Source organism: Anomaloglossus baeobatrachus, chromosome 9 (genome assembly GCF_048569485.1).
Source record: "Anomaloglossus baeobatrachus isolate aAnoBae1 chromosome 9, aAnoBae1.hap1, whole genome shotgun sequence".
NCBI lineage: Eukaryota > Metazoa > Chordata > Amphibia > Anura > Aromobatidae > Anomaloglossus > Anomaloglossus baeobatrachus.
In genome coordinates this window covers 215,039,413-215,065,846 of record NC_134361.1, presented here as the reverse complement: position 1 = coordinate 215,065,846, position 26,434 = coordinate 215,039,413, and the positions used below count along the sequence as shown (strand labels likewise).

General features: G+C 47.2%; 2 protein-coding genes across 4 annotated transcripts in view; one reads left to right on the top strand and one right to left on the bottom strand.

Annotated features, from left to right (window-relative positions):
- The window catches only part of TRAF2 (TNF receptor associated factor 2), an 89,230-nt gene extending 71,472 nt beyond the window's left edge, over nt 1-17,758 (bottom strand). Inside the window, exons 1-2 of one of the 2 annotated variants that reach the window (XM_075324449.1) lie at nt 17,588-17,758; nt 2,976-3,057 (exon numbers count right to left, since the gene is read on the bottom strand). The gene's annotated coding sequence lies outside the window, so the exon portion shown is untranslated. The remainder of the gene's footprint in view (nt 1-2,975; nt 3,058-17,587) is intronic. The other variant, XM_075324445.1, reaches the window with a different exon arrangement.
- Nucleotides 2,342-11,515, top strand: TMEM141 (transmembrane protein 141). 2 transcript variants are annotated; one of them, XM_075324453.1, is made up of 5 exons: nt 2,342-2,415; nt 7,793-7,859; nt 8,428-8,511; nt 9,154-9,261; nt 10,529-11,515. In XM_075324453.1, exons 1-5 carry the CDS (start codon nt 2,362-2,364, stop codon nt 10,585-10,587), a joined length of 372 nt encoding a protein of 123 aa, XP_075180568.1. In that variant the 5' UTR covers nt 2,342-2,361; the 3' UTR covers nt 10,588-11,515. The 2 variants fall into 2 exon arrangements, with proteins under 2 accessions (XP_075180568.1, XP_075180567.1); XM_075324452.1 differs by lacking the exon at nt 2,342-2,415 and adding an exon at nt 6,883-7,709.
- Nucleotides 17,759-26,434: the final 8,676 nt, after the last annotated feature.

Genomic DNA, 26,434 nt, shown 5'->3' with positions numbered 1-26,434 from the left:
GCGTCACAGCAACTGCGCAGAGTGAGGAGAAGGCGCAGCGTCACAGCAACTGCGCAGAGCGAGGAGGAGGCGAGGCGTCATAGCAACTGCGCAGAGCGAGAAGTCACAGCAACTGCGCAGAGCGAGGAGGCGCAGCGTCACAGCAACTGCGCAGAGCGAGGAGGAGGCGAGGCGTCACAGCAACTGCGCAGAGCGAGGAGGAGGCACAGCGTCACAGCAACTGCGCAGAGCGAGGAGGAGGCGAGGCGTCACAGCAACTGCGCAGAGCGAGGGGGAGGCGCAGCGTCACAGCAACTGCGCAGAACGAGCAGGAGGCGCAGCGTCACAGCAACTCCGCAGAGCGAGCAGGAGGCGCAGCGTCACAGCAACTGCGCAGAGCGAGGAGGAGGCGCAGCGTCACAGTAACTGCGCAGAGCGAGGAGAAGGCGCAGCGTCACAGCAACTGCGCAGAACGAAGAGGAGGCGCAGCGTCACAGCAACTGCGCAGAACGAGAAGGCGGCGCAGCGTCACAGCAACTGCGCAGAGCGAGGAGGAGGCGTAGCATCACAGTAACTGCGCAGAACGAGGAGGAGGCGCAGCGTCACAGCAACTGCGCAGAGCGAGGAGGAGGCGAGGCGTCACAGCAACTGCGCAGAGCACATCATCACAGCAACTGCGCAGAGTGAGGAGGAGGCGCAGCGTCACAGCAACTGCGCAGAGCGAGGAGGAGACGCAGCGTCACAGCAACTGCGCAGAGCGAGGAGGAGGCGCAGCGTCACAGCAACTGCGCAGAGCGAGGAGGAGGCGCAGCGTCACAGCAACTGCGCAGAGCGAGGAGGAGGCGCAGCGTCACAGCAACTGCGCAGAGCGAGGAGGAGGCGAGGCGTCACAGCAACTGCGCAGAGTGAGAAGTCACAGCAACTGCGTGGAGGAGGCGCAGCGTCACAGCAACTGCGCAGAGCGCATCATCACAGCAACTGCGCAGAGTGAGGAGGAGGCGCAGTGTCACAGCAACTGCGCAGAGCGAGGAGGAGACGCAGCGTCACAGCAACTGCGCAGAGCGAGGAGGAGGCGCAGCGTCACAGCAACTGCGCAGAGCGAGGAGGAGGCGAGGCGTCACAGCAACTGCGCAGAGTGAGAAGTCACAGCAACTGCGTGGAGGAGGCGCAGCGTCACAGCAACTGCGCAGAGCGCATCATCACAGCAACTGCGCAGAGCGAGGAGGAGGCGCAGTGTCACAGCAACTGCGCAGAGTGAGGAGGAGGCGCAGCGTCACAGCAACTGCGCAGAGCGAGAAATCACAGCAACTGCGCAGAGCAAGGAGGAGGCGCAGCGTCACAGCAACTGCGCAGAGCGAGGAGGAGGCGCAGCGTCACAGCAACTGCGCAGAGCGAGGAGGAGGCGCAGCGTCACAGCAACTGCGCAGAGCGAGGAGGAGGCGCAGCGTCACAGCAACTGTGCAGAACGAGGAGGAGGCGCAGCGTCACAGCAACTGCGCAGAACGAGGAGGAGGCGCAGCGTCACAGCAGCTGCGCAGAACGAGGAGGAGGCGCAGCGTCCGGATTACTCTCATCGCAGATTCTTCCCTTATCTTACCCTAGATAAGAGAGTTATCAGCACCCAGGATATCACTAAGCAAAACATATCTGTTCTGTATCAATAGTTAATGTCTCAAGATCTCCGCTTGCAGTCATGCAATAGGGATCTGTTCACATGATGAATATTTATTAAAGAACATACATAGAATGGTTCTTATTTTGCTCCCTAAAGTTTTGTTTTCTGTTCAGAATTCTGCGCACACAATTATATACTGTATATACAGTACATACGGGTGGCACGTGGCTCAGTGGTTAGCATTGCAGTCTTGTGGTGGCTCAGTGGTTAGCATTTCAGTCTTGTGGTGGCTCAGTGGTTAGCACTGTGCAGTCTTGTTGCTCAGTGGTTAGCACTGTTCAGTCTTGTTGCTCAGTGGTTAGCATTGCAATCTTGTGGTGGCTCAGTGGTTAGCATTGCAATCTTGCAGCGCTTGGGTCCTGGGTTCAAATCCCACTAAGGACAACACCTGTAAGGAGTTTGTATGTTCTCCCCGTGTTTGCATGGGTTTCCTCCGGGTTCCCCGGTTTTCTCCCACACTCCAAAGACATACAGATAGGGAATTTAGATTGTGAGCCCCAATGGGGACAGTGTTGCCAATGTATGTAAAGCGCTGTGGAATTAATAGCGCTATATAAATGAATAAATATTATTATTATTATATATATATACACATACAGTATATACATACTCAGCTTGGCTGCGCCGAGTCCTCCCCTCCAGCGGAGGTCACTATCAGCTGCTGACAGTCACTACACCCAGAACACCACTACGAGCCATCAGTTACGATGGTGAACCTCGGGCTGACCAGAGTCGATGACACCGTGGCTGCTAAACACCCGGTGAGTGCTGACATTTAGCCTGATCCACTCCACAGCTGAGGGTTTGTTACAATTGCATCCATTGTGAGAACGTCCGGGACAGAGGAGAAACAAATGGAACAAAGGATGAGTCTTCAACCTTGGACTGAAAGCAGGAATGTGTGACTGACAGGAAGCAGCGGTCCTGAGAGTGCGGACGATGACCCGGCTTACCTCGGATGTCTGTACAGTGCTGTGGGATGAATGTCAATGAATAAACGAGTAATAAGACATGTGCTAAACCCCTGCGTGAGTCACAAGCTGGCTGAGACGTGTAGTCCGCCCGGAGGAAACTCAATGCCTGACTCATCGGGGATAATAGCCTGACTCAGCCTGTGCAGTATGAGGAGTAATACCCCCATCATTACACAACAACTCGCCCCCTAGAGCAGTATGTCCCAACTCCAGTCCTCAGGGACCACCAACAGTGCCTGTTTTCAGGATTTCCTCAGCATTGCACTTCTATTGCATGTGACGACGCTCCACTTTACTAGTCTGAACTGGTGCATGTGTCCGCCGCGGCCGGGGGGTGCGGCACTTACCTGAGTCTTCTGGGGTCCGTCCTCCACCGCGCTGCCGGTCACGTCACAGGCGTAGCAGCATCACACATCACACTGAGAGGTTCTGTGCGACACAACAACAAACGCTTTATGTGACTGCAATCTTGTGGACAGACCTGCCCCTACACTGCTGTGCTGCGGGGACTTTCCTGTCTCGTCCTGGTATTACCCTTCCAGCAGCAGAGTCTAAACTTCTGCTTTTCCCCGTTTCTTGTCTTTGTGGCTTCCCGTGTCCTATCACCGCCTCGGATGGTATCAATGCTGCCCAACACGAGGGAAGCCGCAGGCTCAGGACACAATGGAGGAGACCTCCCGATCCCCTGACGGACCCTAGAGGAGAGCTCATCCTCACACCAGAACCTCTCTGCACATCTCACTCTCTTCCTGGCCTCTACCTTCTACATTACTCTGTCCTCCTCCTCCTGGACCTGTCCTCTGCCTTCTACATCACTCTGTCCTCCTCCTCCTGGACCTGTCCTCTGCCTTCTACATCACTCTGTCCTCCTCCTCCTAGACCTGTCCTCTGCCTTCTACATCACTCTGTCCTCCTCCTCCTAGACCTGTCCTCTGCCTTCTACATCACTCTGTCCTCCTCCTCCTAGACCTGTCCTCTGCCTTCTACATTACTCTGTCCTCCTCCTCCTGGACCTGTCCTCTGCCTTCTACATCACTCTGTCCTCCTCCTCCTGGACCCGTCCTCTGCTTTCTACATTACTCTGTCCTCCTCCTCCTGGACCTGTCCTCTGCTTTCTACATCACTCTGTCCTCCTCCTCCTAGACCTGTCCTCTGCTTTCTACATTACTCTGTCCTCCTCCTCCTAGACCTGTCCTCTGCTTTCTACATTACTCTGTGCTCCTCCTCCTGGACCTGTCCTCTGCCTTCTACATTACTCTGTCCTCCTCCTCCTGGACCCGTCCTCTGCTTTCTACATTACTCTGTCCTCCTCCTCCTGGACCTGTCCTCTGCCTTCTACATCACTCTGTCCTCCTCCTCCTAGACCTGTCCTCTGCTTTCTACATTACTCTGTCCTCCTCCTCCTGGACCCGTCCTCTGCTTTCTACATTACTCTGTGCTCCTCCTCCTGGACCTGTCCTCTGCCTTCTACATTACTCTGTCCTCCTCCTCCTGGACCCGTCCTCTGCTTTCTACATTACTCTGTCCTCCTCCTCCTGGACCCGTCCTCTGCCTTCTACATTACTCTGTCCTCCTCCTCCTGGACCTGTCCTCTGCCTTCTACATTACTCTGTCCTCCTCCTCCTGGACCCGTCCTCTGCTTTCTACATTACTCTGTCCTCCTCCTCCTGGACCTGTCCTCTGCTTTCTACATTACTCTGTCCTCCTCCTCCTGGACCTGTCCTCTGCCTTCTACATCACTCTGTCCTCCTCCTAGACCTGTCCTCTGCTTTCTACATTACTCTGTCCTCCTCCTCCTGGACCTGTCCTCTGCCTTCTACATCACTCTGTCCTCCTCCTCCTAGACCTGTCCTCTGCTTTCTACATTACTCTGTCCTCCTCCTCCTGGACCTGTCCTCTGCCTTCTACATCACTCTGTCCTCCTCCTCCTAGACCTGTCCTCTGCTTTCTACATCACTCTGTCCTCCTCCTCCTAGACCTGTCCTCTGCTTTCTACATTACTCTGTCCTCCTCCTCCTAGACCTGTCCTCTGCTTTCTACATTACTCTGTCCTCCTCCTCCTGGACCTGTCCTCTGCCTTCTACATTACTCTGTCCTCCTCCTCCTGGACCTGTCCTCTGCTTTCTACATTACTCTGTCCTCCTCCTCCTGGACCCGTCCTCTGCTTTCTACATTACTCTGTCCTCCTCCTCCTGGACCTGTCCTCTGCCTTCTACATTACTCTGTCCTCCTCCTCCTAGACCTGTCCTCTGCTTTCTACATTACTCTGTCCTCCTCCTCCTGGACCCGTCCTCTGCCTTCTACATTACTCTGTGCTCCTCCTCCTAGACCTGTCCTCTGCCTTCTACATTACTCTGTGCTCCTCCTCCTAGACCTGTCCTCTGCCTTCTACATTACTCTGTCCCCCTCCTCCTAGACCTGTCCTCTGCTTTCTACATTACTCTGTCCTCCTCCTCCTGGACCTGTCCTCTGCCTTCTACATTACTCTGTCCTCCTCCTCCTGGACCCGTCCTCTGCTTTCTACATTACTCTGCCCTCCTCCTCCTAGACCTGTCCTCCTCCTCCTGGACCTGTCCTCTGCCTTCTACATTACTCTGTCCTCCTCCTCCTAGACCTGTCCTCTGCCTTCTACATTACTCTGTCCTCCACCTTCTACATTACTCTGTCCTCCTCCTCCTGGACCCGTCCTCTGCCTTCTACATTACTCTGTGCTCCTCCTCCTAGACCTGTCCTCTGCCTTCTACATTACTCTGTGCTCCTCCTCCTCCTAGACCTGTCCTCTGCCTTCTACATTACTCTGTGCTCCTCCTCCTAGACCTGTCCTCTGCCTTCTACATTACTCTGTCCTCCTCCTCCTAGACCTGTCCTCTGCCTTCTACATTACTCTGTCCTCCTCCTCCTAGACCTGTCCTCCTCCTCCTGGACCTGTCCTCTGCCTTCTACATTACTCTGTCCTCCTCCTCCTAGACCTGTCCTCTGCCTTCTACATTACTCTGTCCTCCACCTTCTACATTACTCTGTCCTCCTCCTCCTGGACCCGTCCTCTGCCTTCTACATTACTCTGTGCTCCTCCTCCTAGACCTGTCCTCTGCCTTCTACATTACTCTGTGCTCCTCCTCCTCCTAGACCTGTCCTCTGCCTTCTACATTACTCTGTGCTCCTCCTCCTAGACCTGTCCTCTGCCTTCTACATTACTCTGTCCTCCTCCTCCTAGACCTGTCCTCTGCCTTCTACATTACTCTGTCCTCCTCCTCCTAGACCTGTCCTCTGCCTTCTACATTACTCTGTCCTCCTCCTCCTAGACCTGTCCTCTGCCTTCTACATTACTCTGTCCTCCTCCTCCTAGACCTGTCTTCTGCCTTCTACATTACTCTGTCCTCCTCCTCCTAGACCTGTCTTCTGCCTTCTACATTACTCTGTCCTCCTCCTCCTAGACCTGTCCTCTGCCTTCTACATTACTCTGTCCTCCTCCTCCTAGACCTGTCCTCTGCCTTCTACAGTACTCTGTCCTCCTCCTCCTAGACCTGTCTTCTGCCTTCTACATTACTCTGTCCTCCTCCTCCTAGACCTGTCTTCTGCCTTCTACATTACTCTGTCCTCCTCTTCCTGGACCTGTCCTCTGCTTTCTACATTACTCTCTGCTCCTCCTTCTAGACCTGTCCTCTTCCTTCTACATTACTCTGTACTCCTCCTTCTAGACCTGTCCTCTGCCTTCTACATTACTCTGTGCTCCTCCTCCGAGACCTCTCCTCTGCCTTCTATATTACTCTGTGCTCCTCCTTCTAGACCTGTCCTCTGCCTTCTACATTACTCTGTCCTCCTCCCAGTCCTGTCCTCTGCCTTCTACATTACTCTGTCCTCATCCTAGACCTGTCCTCTGCCTTCTACATTACTCTGTGCTCCTCCTCCTCCTAGACCTGTCCTCTTCCTTCTACATTACTCTGTGCTCCTCCTCCTAGACCTGTCCTCTGCCTTCTACATTACTCTGTCCTCCTCCTCCTAGACCTGTCCTCTGCCTTCTACATTACTCTGTCCTCCTCCTAGACCTGTCCTCTGCCTTCTACATTACTCTGTGCTCCTCCTCCTAGACCTGTCCTCTGCCTTCTACATTACTCTGTCCTCCTCCTCCTAGACCTGTCCTCTGCCTTCTACATTACTCTGTCCTCCTCCTCCTAGACCTGTCCTCTGCCTTCTACATTACTCTGTCCTCCTCCTCCTAGACCTGTCCTCTGCCTTCTACATTACTCTGTCCTCCTCCTCCTAGACCTGTCTTCTGCCTTCTACATTACTCTGTCCTCCTCCTCCTAGACCTGTCTTCTGCCTTCTACATTACTCTGTCCTCCTCTTCCTGGACCTGTCCTCTGCTTTCTACATTACTCTCTGCTCCTCCTTCTAGACCTGTCCTCTGCCTTCTACATTACTCTGTACTCCTCCTTCTAGACCTGTCCTCTGCCTTCTACATTACTCTGTACTCCTCCTTCTAGACCTGTCCTCTGCCTTCTACATTACTCTGTGCTCCTCCTCCGAGACCTCTCCTCTGCCTTCTATATTACTCTGTGCTCCTCCTTCTAGACCTGTCCTCTGCCTTCTACATTGCTCTGTCCTCCTCCTAGTCCTGTCCTCTGCCTTCTACATTACTCTGTCCTCATCCTAGACCTATCCTCTGCCTTCTACATTACTCTGTCCTCCTCCTCCTAGACCTGTCCTCTGCCTTCTACATTATTGTGCTCTTCCTCCTAGACCTGTCCTCTGCCTTCTACATTACTCTCTGCTCCTCCTCCTAGACCTGTCCTCTGCCTTCTACATTGCTCTGTCCTCCTCCTAGTCCTGTCCTCTGCCTTCTACATTACTCTATGCTCCTCCTCCTGGACCTGTCCTCTCCTTCTACATTACTCTGTCCTCCTCCTCCTAGTCCTGTCCTCTGCCTTCTCCATTACTCTGTCCTCCTCCTAGTCCTGTCCTCTGTCCTGCTCACCCCCGCAGCCGCCCTCACCTGTAGACTGTAGTCCCTCATGGGCAGGGTCCTCACTGTCCTTGTACCTGTCAGTCAACCATCCTGGAGTCTTATTGGCTGTGTATTGGTAAATATTAATGTTCTGTTAACCCTGTATGTGCCGCGCCCTGGAATAAAGGAGTCTATAAATCTTCTTGTATTTCCTTATAGGGATTACAAGGCTATGCAGCGTGCCAGTCGCAGGCGTTCATGAAGGGGGTGGTCACCTTTATCACAGGTAATGGTCCGTGCCCATGATATTGAGGGGCCATGGTGGTCAGGATTATAGTGCCGGATTAAAGGACTAGTGAGTGAGTCAGATTAGGAATCCCGGTCTATTATAAGGCCGGAAACATGGAGTCACAACACGGAGGGAATTTACAATTTCCCCCATCGCTGTAAGACATAAGTCCGCAGACCTGGGTGGGCTTCATAGGAGTACCAAGATGGCGGTGTTCCACACCTTCGCAGGCCTCCAACTGACCGGATGACTCATATGCGCCATTTAAATGACACTGTCAGAAAGTGACAGATGAATTTCTAGTTAAGCAGCAGCGATCAGAGTAAGCTCAGCTTCCTGCTGTTAGAGGCAGGTGCTGGCTGTACAACACAGCCTGCACCTGCCATATGAAGTGTTTTCATCTATTTTTATGGGGGTGGTGTAAGTCAACGTAAAAAAAAAAAAAAAAAAAAAAATCAGTATTTTTTTAAAACTCAGCACATGGGATACATTTGTCAGAGCCTGCAGTGCCCCTTACTACGTACCCCGGGGCTTCATGTTAACCTCTTCATGCCTGTGCTTCCAGGGACGGGTGCCGCGCTGGTTACTCAGAGTGTGTTCAGGAAGCGTCTGCCGTATCCTCCGAAGTGGAATATTCTCCTGTCTGTGGGTAAGCAGAACAGGGCTAGATCTGTGGACGACTGCAGAGTGACGCCACCTAGTGGCACATAAAGTGGGAAGTGCAATCATTGTGGCATTCCCCAAGTGACTATGAGCAATTCCTTCCATTTCTCCAATTTCTATAAGTTACCCTGATCAGATGGGCGACCTGCAGAGCAAGGGGTGCAGACTCACGAACGTACCACAGCAATGTGCCCACGGCCGTGGTGGTGACGTGGCACGCCTCCATGATCACACCCTTTACCACAGTTTTGCTCCCCCCCCCATAAACGGAAGGGTTGGTCCCTGGCCAATGTGGCTACACACACTCTTGGGGCCATTTTTTTTTGTTTTTCATGGGTCTCTGATAGTGTTGAGCGGACCCGGATCGGCAAAATCCGGATCCGCGCGGTTTGAGCGGCAGATCCGAGTCCGACCCGGGCGCAGGATTCCGGGTGCACGATCCGGATCCAGGTTTTTTTTTTTTTTCTCTCTCTCTCTCTCTTTCTCTCTCTCGTCCCGGATTCCGTTCCTCCATTGACATATATGGGGCCGGATATCGGATCCGGACTTCTTTGTCAACCCGCCGGTGATCCGCCGGACCCGGATTATTAGCAGTCCGCTCAACTCTAGTCTCTGACTCTGATTTCAGTTGCAGGGTCGGTGGCCAGCTACATAGTGACCAGGAGGGAAACGGAGAAGTGCACCGACCTGTGGATCTACCTGGAGAAAGGGCAGATATCGCAACTACATGACGCAGGTAGTTGCAAAAATGTACACGCCCCATATTGTGCTGTACGTATGATGATAATAGACAGAAATCATCACACACTCCTTCAGTTTTGGATTCTGCAACATGTGAACACCGGCCCATTTTAAAAACCATTTTCCTTTAAATTGGAAAACTGGCTGATTTTTCATTTTTGTTTTTTCCTTCCCTTCTTCTGGGATCACTTTTTGTTGGAAGCCTATCACATTTGCTCCCTTTCCTATTTAAGATGGTGGAATCTGTCTTCCTATGCCGACTATAGTTTATTGCTGTGTTGGTCTGTGTGCTTGTGATGATCTACCACTAGGTGTCACTAGATGCAACTTGTGGCGGGGAAGTCAAACAAGCCGGAGGTCAGAAGCCAGGAAGTCACATATGCAACACAGGGAAAAAGAGGAGCAGAGGTCAGGGTACGAGCCGGAGGTCAGAAGCCGGGGGGGTAACATCAGAGTCAGGGGCATGGGCAGAGAAGGGAGAAAAGATCAGAGCAGAGCACATGCGGGAGCCATAGCACTCAATAGAGAACAGGAACTACAACTGTCGGCGTTCCTGGCGAGATTGCTCCCTAATGAAGCAGAGCAATCACCCAGAACGAAGCGCCTGTGAATAGGCCCCTCCCAACACCAGTACAGGACCCAAGGCCAGAAAACAACCAGTCCACCGGAGCACAGTACAAAACAGAGCCTCGGCTCTGGTAGAGAGCAGAGCTCCAAGGATCAGAACCATGACAGTGCTGTTGTGTCCCAGTCGTGCAGTTGAGTAAATTGCTTTGTGCTTGGAGTTGTTTTGGCAGTTCTCCCATTATCTTGTTGCTTCCTCCCTGCTCTTATTTTTCTCCTTTGCCCTTGTTGTCTTATACCTTTGTGTGCGCGTACTGTGAGATAGAGATTTGGTTTCCCCTGTTTGTCTATTTCTGTGGGTTTAATTACACTCCTGTCCCGGCTTTCCCCTGGGGTTGGGGGTATAAAACCAAGGCTGGTCAGGAGCAGGGCCAGGAAGGCGGCTCAGACATCTTCACCTTCAGAAGTATCTCTGAGATGAGGGATAGTTAGAGCTCCCCTAGCCTGAGGGCCAGTTTAGGAGCCCCTGTCCCCTGCAATATATGTGTGTATGTATTTAATAGACTCCTATGAGGCCACGATGGTGTTGCAGACGGGACGATGGGAGCCAGGAAAGACCGCATGTCAGCCGTGATCAGAGCTAAATAAAATTGTATCATTTATTGATCATGATTGATTTTCCTTCTTTTCTTTTTCAGGACAACCGCAGATTCCAGATACCACAAAGCGAAACAAATATGGAGACGCGACTGAATAAATCCCTCTATAATAACAAAACCAGGGACTTTCTGACCGTGGACAGGGACACAAAGCCGCCAATAGTAATCAATGGGTATAATCCAGTTATTTCCTAGCAGAAAAACAAGGAAACTCCTAAAAAATTTTCTTGTAATGTGGTTCCGGCTGCGCAGAAATACAACAAGGAAGTGCAAATGTAAATAACCAAAATTACTGGAAAATCCCCTTCAGACTGATGACACTTCTCTTTCCCAGCACCTAATCTACATATGTAAAATTTATTCTAAATATTTGTGTATAAAGTAGAAGTCGTCCGCTCTAAAATCCTCCCTTTATTGTTTTAATTTGGCTGAATGCATACAGTCATTTGATAGGAATCGATCAGCAGGTTTTTGATATGTAATCTGTAGGGGCTGAGAACCTGATTCCAGCAATGTGTCACTTACTGGACTGTATGTTTCCTTTCATAACAAAAATCAGTGTTTTATCAGCAGGAGATTATCACTAGGCGTCTCCTGCCGCCTAGTAATAAGCTCTGGGTAACCCTGCCCCCATCACTGATTGGCAGCTGTGAGAAAGCTGCCAATCAGTGGTGTGAGCGGAGTTATACACTGCTCAGCATTCTGAGCTCTGCTACATCTATAGCAGAAAAAACAGGGATTGTACCAAATTGACAGCAAGTGACAATTGTTGGAATCAGGATCTCAGCAGCTACATGATGCTACTCTCAGATGACATAGCATAAACCTGCGGACAAATTCCCTTTAATAGGATGAGACCCTGAGGAAAAACGGCATGTATTCAGCCTTTCTTCTGTGGATTTTTAATTAAAAATTGAACATTTTAGAGCAGCGACTGCTGAATGCAATTCTTGGAATAATATATGTGAATAACGTCTATGTTTTTCTAAATGTATTTTTTTAATAAAGATATAAAGTTGTATATTACTTCATTTCACAGAAAGTCTACAAATAATACGGCTCCTATGTACAAGACTATAACTACTATAATACTGCCCCTATGTACAAGAATATAACTACTATAATCCTGCCCCCTATGTGCAAGAATATAACTACTATAATACTGCCCCTATGTACAAGAATATAACTACTATAATACTGCCCCTATGTACAAGAATATAACTACTATAATACTGTCCCTATGTACAAGAATATAACTACTATAATACTGCTCCTATGTACAAGAATATAACTACTATAATACTGCTCCTATGTACAAGAATATAACTACTATAATACTGCCCCCTATGTACAAGAATATAACTACTATAATACTGCCCCCTATGTACAAGAATATAGCTACTATAATACTGCCTCCTATGTACAAGAATATAACTACTATAATACTGCCCCCTATGTACAAGAATATAACTACTATAATACTGCCCCCTATGTACAAGAATATAACTACTATAATACTGCTCCTATGTACAAGAATATAGCTACTATAATACTGCCCCCTATGTACAAGAATATAACTACTATAATACTGCCCCTATGTACAAGAATATAACTACTATAATACTGCTCCTATATAACTACTATAATCCTGCCCCCTATGTGCAAGAATATAACTACTATAATACTGCCGCTATATATAAGAATATAACTACTATAATACTGCCCCTATGTACTAGAATATAACTACTATAATACTGCCCCTATGTACAAGATGATAACTACTATACTGCCCCCTATGTACAAGAATATAACTACTATAATACTGCTCCTATGTACAAGAATATAACTGCTATAATACTGCACCTATATACAAGAATATAACTACTATAATACTGCCCCTATATACAAGAATATAACTACTATAATACTGCCCCTATATACTAGAATATAACTACTATAATACTGCCCCTATATACAAGAATATAACTACTATAACACTGCCCCCTACGTACAAGAATATAACTACAATAATACTGCCTCCTATGTACAAGAATATAACTACTATAATACTGCCCCTATATACAAGAATATAACTGTCACGAAAAGGGGGGAGGAAGAGGAAGTTACACCCCTCCTTTCCACTCGACAGAGCACGTGACTCGCTCTCTAGCGCCCCTCTTTTAGTCAGGCCAATTATGGAATTGCCCGACAATAAGCAAGGAGGCTGCTATTCTACTATGCCGATGATTGAAGGGTTCTCGGTGAGAGTAAGGTATATATTCCCCCGACTCCCGCAGGCGGAATATATCTAATCCTAGCAGATCTCACTGGTTGCCCCACAATGATCCTTGGCATAAACTCGCTGCCACCAATCGATTACGATAACTACTAAGCCGAGCCCAAACGTGGAATTCAGGATCGAGATAACATAACAGCCCAAGATTAAATTATATATTTTTAATCGCCATAAGGGCACACAAGATACTACAATATACAGTTAGGTCCAGAAATCTTTGGACAGTGACACAATGTTCGCGAGTTGGGCTCTGCATGCCACCACATTGGATTTGAAATGAAACCTCTACAACAGAATTCAAGTGCAGATTGTAACGTTTAATTTGAAGGTTTGAACAAAAATATCTGATAGAAATTGTAGGAATTGTCACATTTCTTTACAAACACTCCACATTTTAGGAGGTCAAAAGTAATTGGACAAATAAACCAAACCCAAACAAAATATTTTTATTTTCAATATTTTGTTGCGAATCCTTTGGAGGCAATCACTGCCTTAAGTCTGGAACCATGGACATCACCAAACGCTGGGTTTCCTCCTTCTTAATGCTTTGCCAGGCCTTTACAGCCGCAGCCTTCAGGTCTTGCTTGTTTGTGGGTCTTTCCGTCTTAAGTCTGGATTTGAGCAAGTGAAATGCATGCTCAATTGGGTTAAGATCTGGTGATTGACTTGGCCATTGCAGAATGTTCCACTTTTTTGCACTCATGAACTGCTGGGTAGCTTTGGCTGTATGCTTGGGGTCATTGTCCATCTGTACTATGAAGCGCCGTCCGATCAACTTTGCGGCATTTGGCTGAATCTGGGCTGAAAGTATATCCCGGTACACTTCAGAATTCATCCGGCTACTCTTGTCTGCTGTTATGTCATCAATAAACACAAGTGACCCAGTGCCATTGAAAGCCATGCATGCCCATGCCATCACGTTGCCTCCACCATGTTTTACAGAGGATGTGGTGTGCCTTGGATCATGTGCCGTTCCCTTTCTTCTCCACACTTTTTTCTTCCCATCATTCTGGTACAGGTTGATCTTGGTCTCATCTGTCCATAGAATACTTTTCCAGAACTGAGCTGGCTTCATGAGGTGTTTTTCAGCAAATGTAACTCTGGCCTGTCTATTTTTGGAATTGATGAATGGTTTGCATCTAGATGTGAACCCTTTGTATTTACTTTCATGGAGTCTTCTCTTTACTGTTGACTTAGAGACAGATACACCTACTTCACTGAGAGTGTTCTGGACTTCAGTTGATGTTGTGAACGGGTTCTTCTTCACCAAAGAAAGTATGCGGCGATCATCCACCACTGTTGTCATCCGTGGACGCCCAGGCCTTTTTGAGTTCCCAAGCTCACCAGTCAATTCCTTTTTTCTCAGAATGTACCCGACTGTTGATTTTGCTACTCCAAGCATGTCTGCTATCTCTCTGATGGATTTTTTCTTTTTTTTCAGCCTCAGGATGTTCTGCTTCACCTCAATTGAGAGTTCCTTACACCGCATGTTGTCTGGTCACAGCAACAGCTTCCAAATGCAAAACCACACACCTGTAATCAACCCCAGACCTTTTAACTACTTCATTGATTACAGGTTAACGAGGGAGACGCCTTCAGAGTTAATTGCAGCCCTTAGAGTCCCTTGTCCAATTACTTTTGGTCCCTTGAAAAAGAGGAGGCTATGCATTACAGAGCTATGATTCCTAAACCCTTTCTCCGATTTGGATGTGAAAACTCTCATATTGCAGCTGGGAGTGTGCACTTTCAGCCCATATTATATATATATAATTGTATTTCTGAACATGTTTTTGTAAACAGCTAAAATAACAAAACTTGGGTCACTGTCCAAATATTTCTGACCCTGACTGTATACAATATGGAATTTACAAAATATATATATATATATATATATATATATATATATATGTCAGAGTACATTTACAGATGAGACGTGGTTACAGAGTCAGATCAAGCAGTTACCTTATGTGTCTGGCCACAGGGGGGGGCTGTTCGACCAGGGTTTCATGGACTTTCTCACATGTGTATAGTACGCATGACCCCCGAGTAAAGACAAGCCAAGAATGTCCACATTGTCTTTATCAAACTGGCTACAATCCATGTCCCCTCCCCCTGGTGACCTCGCAGGGGTGTACTGCCCCACCCCTGTCCTGAGTCTAAAATAATTTCCCAAAGTGAGTATGATCCGCAACTCCGGACTGGGAGGTCCGATCGGGACGGTTCTGGTGTCATCAGATCCATCTGTCTCCCCTCTGCCTACTGAGTCCAAGCACAACTCCTCTAACAGACTCCTAATCGCAGTTCTCTGTATCTCGCCGCCCAGAGTGCGACAAAGAATTCGAGGGTATGCAGAGATGCAGCTTGGAGTCCCAATTTTAACGATGTAGTGGGTGTATGGCTCAGACGCACAGTAATATCATAACTGTGTATCATGTTACGGAGTCAAGAATATGAACTCCTGCTGGGACAGAGGGTCCTGGATCCGCTTTGAAGATTGAAAAGGTTTTCCAGTTTCCCACCCACTCCCTTGATGAATGGACATATCCCCCCGGGGGTCTTCCTCTGGCTTGGCAGTGTAATTGGATTTGAAACCTTCACAGATGATGAGTGATCTGAGGGGAATCTCTGTGTGTGCAGGGAAAGGGGTGTAGGTGTGGGGCCAGCTAGCTAATTTTGCCATAATTCTCATCATATCTCAGGATTTCCCTCACAATAAGTACTATAATACTGCCGCTATATACAAGAATATAACTACTATAATACTGCCCCTATATACAAGAATATAGCTACTATAATACTGCCCCCTATGTACAAGTATATAACTACTATAATACTGCCCCTATGTACAAGAATATAACTACTATAATACTGCCCCCTATGTACAAGAATATAACTACTATAATACTGCAACCTATGTACAAGAATACAACTACTATAATACTGCCCCTATATACAATAATATAACTACTATAATACTGCCCCTATATACAAGAATATAACTACTATAATACTGCTCCTATGTACAAGAATATAACTACTATAATACTGCCCCTATATACAAGAATATAATTACTATAATACTGCCCCCTATATACAAGAATATAACTAGTATAATACTGCCGCTATATACAAGAATATAACTACTATAATACTGCCCCCTATGTACAAGAATATAACTACTATAATACTGCCCCCTATGTACAAGAATATAACTACAATAATACTGCCCCTATATACAAGAATATAACTACTATAATACTGCCCCCTATATACAAGAATATAACTACTATAATACTGCCCCCCATATACAAGAATATAACTAGTATAATACTGCCGCTATATACAAGAATATAACTACTATATTACTGCTCTTATGTACAGGAATATAACTACTATAATACTTCTCCTATGTACAAGAATATAACTACTATAATATTGCCCCCTATGTACAAGAATATAACTACTATAATACTGCCCCATATGTACAAAAATATAACTACTATAATAATAATAATAATAATAATAATTTTATTCATTTATATAGCGCTATTAATTCCATAGCACTTTACATACATACTCCTATGTACAAGAATATAACTACTATAATACTGCCCCTATGTACAAGAATATAACTACTATAATACTGCCCCCTATGTACAAGAATATAACTACAATAATACTGCCCCTATGTACAAGAATATAACTACTATAATACTGCTCCTATGTACAAGAATATAACTACTATAATACTGCCCCCTATGTACAAGAATATAACTACTATAATACTGCTCCTATATACAAGAATATAACTACTATAATACTGCCCCTATGTACAAGAATATAACTACTATAATACTGCCCCTATGTACAAGAATATAACTACTATAATACTGCTCCTATGTACAAGAATATAACTACTATAATACTACCCCTATGTACAAGAATATAACTACTATAATACTGCCCCTATGTACAAGAATATAACTACTATAATACTGCCCCTATATACAAGAATATAACTACTATAATACTACCCCTATGTACAAGAATATAACTACTATAATACTGCCCCCCATATACAAGAATATAACTACTATTATACTACCCCTATGTACAAGAATATAACTACTATAATACTGCCCCTATGTACAAGAATATAACTACTATAATACTGCTCCTATGTACAAGAATATAACTACTATAATACTGCTCCTATGTACAAGAATATAACTACTATAATACTGCCCCTATGTACAAGAATATAACTACTATAATACTGCCCCCCATATACAAGAATATAACTACTATAATACTACCCCTATGTACAAGAATATAACTACTATAATACTGCCCCTATGTACAAGAATATAACTACTATAATACTGCTCCTATGTACAAGAATATAACTACTATAATACTGCTCCTATGTACAAGAATATAACTACTATAATACTGCCCCTATGTACAAGAATATAACTACTATAATACTGTCCTCTATGTACAAGAATATAGCTACTATAATACTGCCCCTATGTACAAGAATATAACTACTATAATACTGCTCCCTATGTACAAGAATATAACTACTATAATACTGCCCCTATGTACAAGATTATAACTACTATAATACTGCCCCTATGTACAAGAATATAACTACTATAATACTGCCCCTATGTACAAGAATATAACTACTATAATACTGCCCCCTATGTACAAGAATATAACTACTATAATACTACTCGGATGGATGGATGGATGGATGGATGGAGAGAGAGATGTGCACACATTACACATGGACTCACCCTCTCTGCAGATGATTGCACAGTTCCCAGCACAGCATGTCTCTCTGGAGCCGGCTCATCCATCATCCCCTCCGACTGCAGTGTGCTCTTACAATAGTTTCCATGCAGGAGGAGAGCAGCTCAGGGCTGAGGGGCGGCACAGCCATGTTTGTATGCAGCAGAGGCCTCCCTGCTGTAGACGAAGCTGGTGGGCGGAGCCTCCCTGCTGTAGACGGAGCTGGTGGGCGGAGCCTCCCTGCTGTAGACGGAGCTGGTGGGCGGAGCCTCCCTGATATAGAAGGAGCTGGTGGGCGGAGCCTCCCTGCTATAGAAGGAGCTGGTGGGCGGAGCCTCCTTGCTGTGGGCGGAGCCTCTGTTTTCGCTGTCACACACAGTCTTCCTCTGCGCTCCGGTCTCAGCAGAGGAGATAAGTTCTCCGATCTGCAGCCCCTAACAGGTGAGGAAGGGGCCCTCAGCGCAGCCCCCCTGACCTCTGCTGCTGGTGGTCTTATTAGCACCGCTTCTTCCCTCTGGTAAAGTGGGCGTGGCTTACCACAAGGGGAAAAGTACTAATATAAAATTAATGCAATAAAGACCGCTCTGCTGCCACCCAGTGGCTACAACTGGTCCTGCAGCATGGTATTTGTAAAATCAATCAGCAGATAGTTTGGGTATGGCTAAAGTTCACACTTCCGTTGTTTTGCATCAGTCACAATCCGTCGCCTTGAGGAATTACGGTATCCTGCAAAATATTTTGCAGGAATCCTGTTTTTCCCCATAGACTTCTAGTAGTGACGGATTGCGACTGATGATGCTGCGTTGCATCCGCTGTGTCGCAGTCAGTTGTTTTTTAACTGACCGCCGGGCGGGAGCAACGCAGCCTGTAACGTTTTTTGAGCAGCGCGATCCGTAGGATTTCGCTGCGCATGCGCTTTCTGGCTCCCCGCCCCCGTAACCAGGATACACATCGGGTAACCAAGCAATGCGCTTTGGTTAGTTACCCGATATTTACAGTGGTTATGGGTGCAGGGAGCCCGCGCTAAGCGGTGTATGCTGGTAACCAAGATAAATATCGGGTAACCAAGCAAAAAGGGCTTTGCTTATACCCGATATTTACCCAGGATACAGTATGCAAGGAGGCCGACACTTCACCGCTCGGCTCCGCCCCCTCCCGCACTCCGCATGTACACACACACACACACACACACTCGTTCCCAGCCCTGCAGTCCCCGCGGCACTGACGTCCTCAGCTACACGGCCCCACTCGGCTCCGCCCCCTCCCGCACTCCGCATGTACACACGCATGTAGACACACACACACACACACTCACTCACCTGTCCCCAGCCATGCAGTCCGCGGCACTGACGTCCTCAGCTCCGCCCCCTCCCGCACTCCGCATGTACACACGCATGTAGACACACACACTCACACACCTGTCCCCAGCCATGCAGACCGCGGCACTGACGTCCTCAGCTCCGCCCCCGAACTCCGCCCCCCCAAACTCCGCCCCCTGCACACAACGGAGTCCGACAATGGAATTCTTTTCTTTGTCATCCGTTGTCATCCGTTGTACAACGCTTCAGTCACATGCGTCAAGCATTTCTAGAGAGAAATAAGCACCACCCTGTGATAACAGTCCTTCAGTCTGCTCACTAACCCAGGAGAATGATGCCATGGATTTGATGAATCTCTATCCATGATGATCCCCTACCTGGCTGTTCCAATATGGCCAGCTTACCAAACCCCCCTCATCGAGGATATCATTACTCTGGATAATTCTAACAAAACTATACCCTTGGTTCCTTTTTTGCCCCCTGCCAAAAATCCCAATCTTATTACAAATTTTCTGATCCCAAGATCAACAACAAAAAAAAAAAGAAAAAATCCTGCGGAGGGACCAGAGCAGGAATCAAGCACAAACAAAAAAGAAAAAATGGAATTATAAATCCCCCTGGTTCACAATATTTACAATCTCTCCAACTACCAGCTTCAAAAAAGTGAAATTAGCCTTTTAACCCCTTCAGCCCTGGGGCACTTTCCGTTTTTGCGTTTTTGTTTTTTTTCTCCCCTTCTTTCGAGAGCCGTAACTTTTTTTATTATTCCGTCAATCTTGCCATATGAGGGCTTGTTTTTTGCGGGACGAGTTGTACTTTTAAATGAAAGCATAGGTTTTACCATATGGTGTACTGGAAAACAGCAAAAAAATTCCAAATGCGGAAAAATTACAAAAAAAAAAAGTGTGATCGTACAATAGTTTTTGGGATGTTTTATTCACGGTGTTCACTATATGGTAAAACTGATGTGTGGGTGTGATGTCTGAGGTCGGTGCGAGTTTGTAGACACCAAACATGTATAGGTTTACTTGTATCTAAGGGGTTAAAAAAGATTCACAAGGTTGTCCAAAAAAAGTGGCGCACGTTTTGCGCCATTTTCCAAACCTCGTAGCGTTCTCATTTTTCGGGATCTGAGGCTCAGTGATGGCTTATTTTTTGTGTCTTGACCTGACGTTTTTAACGGTACCATTTTTGCGCACATGCTACGTTTTGATCGCCTGTTATTGCATTTTGCGCAAAATTTGCGGCGACCAAAAAACGTAATTTTGGCATTTGGAATTTTTTTGCCACTACACCGTTTACTGATCAGATTAATTGATTTTATATTTTGATAGATCAGGTATTTCTGAACGCGGCGATACCAAATATGTGTATATTTTTTTAACCCTTTAATTTTCAATGGGGGGAAAGGGGGGTGATTTGAACTTTTATTTTTTTTTATTTTTTTTTTACTTTTTTTTTTTTTATTTTACTAGTCTCCCTAGGGGGCTATAGCGATCAGGAATCCGATCACTATTATCTATCTGCAGATCACAGCTATACAGCTGTAAACAGCAGATACAGTCACTTTCTGTTTCCCTCTGCTCCGTGCCGAGGGAAAATGAAAGTGAAACATCATAGCTGCAGGCGTCATCACATGAACCAGTGCTACGATAGCAACCACCGATAGTCACGTGATCACGCACGTGTCTTCCGGTGGGGGCGGCGGTAAGTAAAAAACATGGCCGCGCGCATCTAGATCTTACTGCCAGACTTTGGCGGGCTTTGCACACTACGACATCGCAGGTGCGATGTCGGTGGGGTCAAATTGAAAGTGACGTACTTCCGGCATCGCAGGCGACATCGTAGTGTGTAAAGGCTCGATGATACGATTAACGAACGCAAAATCGTCGTAATCGTATCATCGGTGCAGCGTCGGCGTAATCCATAATTACGCTGACGCGACGGTCCGATGTTGTTCCTCGCTCCTGCGGCAGCACACATCGCTGTGTGTGAAGCCGCAGGAGCGAGGAACATCTCCTACCGACGTCACTGCGGCTCCCATAGGATATGCGGAAGGAAGGAGGTGGGCGGGATGTTTACATACTGCTCATCTCCACCCCTCCGCCGCTATTGGCCGCCTGCCGTGTGACGTCACTATGATGCCGCACGACCCGCCCCCTTAGGAAGGAGGCGGGTCGCCGGCCAGAGCGACGGTCGCAGGGCAGGTGAGTGCATGTGAAGCTGGCGTAGCGATAATTTTCGCTACGCCAGCTATCCCACGATATCGTACCTTCGGCGGGGGCGGGGACTATCGCGTGCGACATCACAGCATCGGCTTGCGATGTCGCAACGTGCAAAGCCGCACTTAGGCAGCAAGATTTAAGGGGTTAATGGCCGCAGGTGGAAGCGATTCCACCCGCGGCTAGCAGGCACACATGTCAGCTGTTGAAAACAGCTGATATGTGCGCGGATCGCCGCCGCCTGCCCGCGGCAGGGGGCGGGACTTAACGGCACACGATCCATAACGTACCCAGTACGTCATGGGTCGTTATGGGTTTAAAATACTTTCTGACCCTATTTATTATGAAACAGTCCACATTAGCAAATATGACACAGCTGTTCACTCTTATCATACATACCCTTATTATACAAAGAGCAGTGATGCACAATATTCTCAATTCCCACGAGAAGAAATTTCTCCAAATAAAAAACCCCAATATGGCCTTCTTCTATCACTGTAATCTCAGGTATTAACTCCCTCACCGCCAATTTAGCTGCCTACCTGGACCAACTCATGCAGCCGTATGTGCTTAATTTGGACAGCTACCTGAGGGATTCCACTCACCTTAACTTGGCACAGCGATGGGCTCCTAAGCTGCATGTTCATATGCCAACTTATGGGAATCATCGAGTATATATTTATCCAGAACAGTATCTTGGAGGGTGACATAATTCTATACAAGCCTTACATAGACGATCTGTTCGTAATTTGGGACAATAAACAAAATAACATTGACTCCTTCTTGCAGCATCTGAACCAGAACAATTGGGGAAAACTGAAATCAATTTTTTAGATTTGACTATATTTCATCTGGATAACAAAATATTGACCAAAACATACTTTAGCCCCTTAACGGCCGCGGGCCGTAAAATTACGTCCTAGCGGTCATAATGTTACTGCCCTTCTGTGCAGCCCTTGGAATACCTGTCGTCCATATCCCAGACAAGGAGTGGCCACGTGTCCACAGTTTCCCTGGAGAACCTATCAACAACCCTTTACCGCAACGAGAGAATACTCGCAGGAAAAATCGGGGCCCACAGCGAAGGAAAGATGCAGAGATGACACCGCCGGACCGTGAGGGGGAATGAGATCTTCCCATTCTTTACTGCCTTAGATATATTGCTAAATACTGATCTCACGGGACAGACTAGCGTTAAGTCAGAGATTGTTGCAGTCAAAATTTGAGCCATTAATTACAGGAACATAACCATTTTTGTGTCCTGCCGGTCAAATGTTAAATGTTATGTGAATTGCAAAGATGACTGGGGTGGGGGTATGTCGTCACCGCATATTGATATAGATAGTAATGCTTCATATTTGGGGGTCTGGGGCCGACTCGGGGGGGGGACGGGCCTCTATTGAAAGTCTACTTCCCGTCGGGGTTCTACACGCTGCGGGCAGGTGTAGGTTATACTGACCCCACGATTGTTTGCCTGATACTATTGTTGAGGGCCTCTCTTTTTCTTTTTCTTTTTCCTCTTCTTTTTCTCTCCTTCCTATTCCTTTTTCTTCCTTCTTTTTTCCCCCCTTTTTCTCTTTCCTCTTTTCCTCCCCTCTTTCTTCCCATCTATAACTAGTTCTCTTGTTATCGCTAACCCTACTTGGTAGCGGTACTACCCTTCCTTCTCTTTCTCCCTACACACACCACCACTCACCTTCCCCCCCCCCCTTTTTTTTTTTTTTTCTTTTCTCTCCCTCTCCCTTGCCCCTTCCTGATAACAATAACTCCCTGTTCCCTGGGGGACCTGTAGACGGGGAAATGGAGGCTCTTAGATTATGTTCACTCAATGTAAGGGGATTCAATATCCCTCAGAAGCGCTCGCAGGTTCTTTACTCCACGCACAAACAGAGGACACAAATCCTCCTATTGCAGGAGACGCACTTTAAAACCGGTAATATACCAGCATTTAAAGATAGATTCTACCCCGTATGGTACCACAGTACTAACCCAGAGGCTAAGTCTAAGGGAGTGTCAGTAGCAATACATAAACAGCTTGCGCATACGGTCATTGACACATGCATAGATAGCCAAGGTAGATACGTGTTCCTCAAATTGAGGGTCTTCAATACGGTGTTTAGCATTGCAAATTGGTATCTTCCAAACAATAACCAGGTTTCTATGTGCAGATCTCTCTTGAAGACACTGGCGGACTTCGCAGAGGGGACGCTGCTTATTGGCGGGGACTTTAATTTTACCCTAAATCCAGCAGTAGACTCCTCCTCTGGGAAGGGCCCAGGTCGGCATCGCGAGATGGGTTCTTTGAGGCGGGACCTCCACGCCCTCCAACTGATAGACATCTGGCGCACTCTGAATCCACAGGGTAAGGACTATACTTACTTCTCTCCTCCACATAACACATACACTAGAATTGACTTCTTTCTGGTGGGACAGCGTGCCCTTTCTTGGCAACCAATAGCTAAAATCGGAGACATATTTTGGTCTGACCATGCCCCAATCTACCTGTCCCTACAGATTCCCCCCATCACCCAGCGCCCATGGACATGGAGGCTAAATAGCAATCTTCTCAAAGATAACATATGCCAGAAAGAGTTGCAGGACACAATAGAGTCCTTCGTTCAGGTACATAAAGGAGATCCAACATCTCCTCCGGTCCAGTGGGAAACATTGAAGTGCGTCCTGAGGGGAGTGCTGATTAAGCATGGCTCCAGACTTAAAAAAGAAAGGACAGAGGAGGTGAACGGATTGCAGCAGATTCACCGATTGGAGCTTAGGCATAAGCAGACGCTCGCCCCTACGGACATGGCGGACCTTATTCAAAAGCGAGCCGCACTTAAGAACCTTCTGGACCGGAGGTATTTGTATCAGAGAGAACGTATGAAGCCATTCTATTATGAAGCAGCAGATAAATGCGGACGCCCCCTCGCACGCTTGCTGCATCCCAGGGTTGCCGTTTCATACATTCCATATATTAAGACGCAGAGAGATGGGAACACACATGATCCAGGGGAGATCCTTGAAGTCTTCAAATCATATTATGACAAGTTATATAACATCAAGGGTCAGTTCGCGGACCTCGCCCCTACGGAGTTAGGGGAAAAAATGAGAAAATATGTAAGAGATACTGCCCTTCCCCCTCTGGATGTCTTACTTGCTGGGGCTTTGGAGGAAAACATTTCAGAAACAGAGATCGGTGACGCTATTCGACACACCCCCTCTGGTAAATGTCCGGGACCGGATGGATTCACCCCGGCTTTTTATAAGCTGTTCGAAGCGCAGTTGGCCCCAATTATGGCCAGAACATTCAATTCTTTAGATGGAGAGGTCAGATTTGTTCCTCAGACCCTTGAGGCACACATTAGTGTAATCCCCAAACCCGGGAAGGACCCAGCACATGCTGCAAATTATCGACCCATATCTCTGCTGAACATTGACATCAAACTCTTCTCTAAGATATTAGCAGATAGATTGGCGCCTCTGCTGCCTTCGAGTATACATACGGATCAGGTGGGTTTTGTCAAGGGCCGGGAAGCCAGGGATAATACCATCAAGACTGGTCTTCTGGTGGCGAAGGCCAAGCTTGAAGCAATCCCCATGGGCTTATTGTCCATCGATGCAGAAAAGGCCTTTGACAGGGTCCACTGGGGGTTTATGAGAGCAGCTCTAGACCAATTGGGATTGGGGCCAAAGTTCCTACAAAAATTTTTTGCGCTATACTCTGGTCCGACTGCCCGGGTCCGGATAAATGGTATGTTGTCCTCCTCCATTGCCATACAGAATGGGACCAGACAGGGGTGCCCTTTGTCCCCCCTGCTATATGTAATTGTTATGGAACATTTAGCGAATGCCATTAGGAAAAACGATGATATCCAGGGGATAAGATGTGGTTCAGTCCATCACAAAGCGCCATTGTACGCAGATGATTTACTATTATACGTCAGCCAACCTCACACTTCCCTACCATCATTGATGAAGGAACTTGAACGATTTGGCCACTTAAGTAATTTTAAGGTCAATTTTTCTAAGTCGGAGGCCTTGAATATTTCATTGCCCCAGTCAGAGGTTAGTCAGATTGCCTCCAATTTCCCGTTCAAGTGGAAACCTGAGGCGGTGAAGTATCTGGGGGTATATATTCCGGCAGATTTATCAAAATTATATACGCTCAACTATCAAACCCTGCTAAATCGAACAATTAAAAATCTTTTGTCCTACAATGGACTGAGACTATCGTGGTTCGGTAGGATGAACGTAGTTAAGATGGATATTTTACCTCGCTTTTTATACATTTACCAAACTGTCCCTATCATACCTCCAGGGGGGTTTTTCCAGAGCCTACGCTCAGCTTTGGTGCGCTTTGTGTGGGGGGGGGGAGAAGGCCCCGGATTGGGTTACGCTCCTTGACTCGCCTGAAGGGGGAGGGGGGAGCTGGACTCCCTAATTTTAAGACATACTTCCAAGCCTCAGCTCTGGTCCGAGTGCTGGATTGGACTTTCCAGAACAAAAATAAACAATGGGTACAGATAGAACAGACAGGTATTCCAGTCCCTCTGGGACATCTCCCCTGGATACCATTATCTGACGTTTCCATGATAGGTACGGCACCGAAATACACAAAGGACACCCTCAAAGTTTGGCATACAGTATCAAGCAAATTTGCTCCACTAGACACTCTAGGCCCCCTGTCTCCTCTTTTTTCTTTCCCTTCTTTCCGTCCTGGTTATCGGAAGAGCGCTTTTCTCGGATGGAGGGCGGTGGAGGACACCCGCGTCGGGGACATTCTCGTGGATGGTAAGCTGCCTGACTTTCAGGATATCAGATTGCGGCCCATGGGTAGAGGAGCGCAGTGGTTTGAGTACATACAGCTGCAGTCGTTTATCGCTACACGGGAGGAAGAGGGCCTGATCCGCAGAACTCTTACTCCAATGGAGGAACTGTTCAGAAGGGGGGACTCCCCAGATCATGCTATCTCCCTCATATATAAGGTCCTCATCAGACATGGTGAGGCTGAAAAGATAAACTACCAGCTGGCTTGGGAACGGGATCTGGGGGAGACCATTTCACGGGAGGAGTGGGCGAAAGGTTTCCTGTTCAGCCACAAAATGTCACTCGCATGCTCAGCTCAGGAGAAAAATTATAAAATATTAACACGGTGGTATCAATACCCGTCGAAGCTCCATGCAATCTTCCCACAGGTCTCCCAGGTGTGTTGGAGCTGTAACAAAGAGACGGGCACCATGATACATATCTGGTGGGAGTGCCAGCTGATAAAACCTTTTTGGAAGAAGGTATTTGATAATTACCGCCTCATAAC

Coding starts and splice junctions, on each gene's coding strand:
- TMEM141 (XM_075324452.1), top strand. CDS start 7,641: ATGGGCAGGGTCCTCACTGTCCTTGTACCTGTCAGTCAACCATCCTGG. Junction 7,710..7,792: donor GTCTTATTGGCTGTGTATTG/GTAAATATTAAT, acceptor ATTTCCTTATAG/GGATTACAAGGCTATGCAGC. Junction 9,262..10,528: donor ATCGCAACTACATGACGCAG/GTAGTTGCAAAA, acceptor TTTCTTTTTCAG/GACAACCGCAGATTCCAGAT.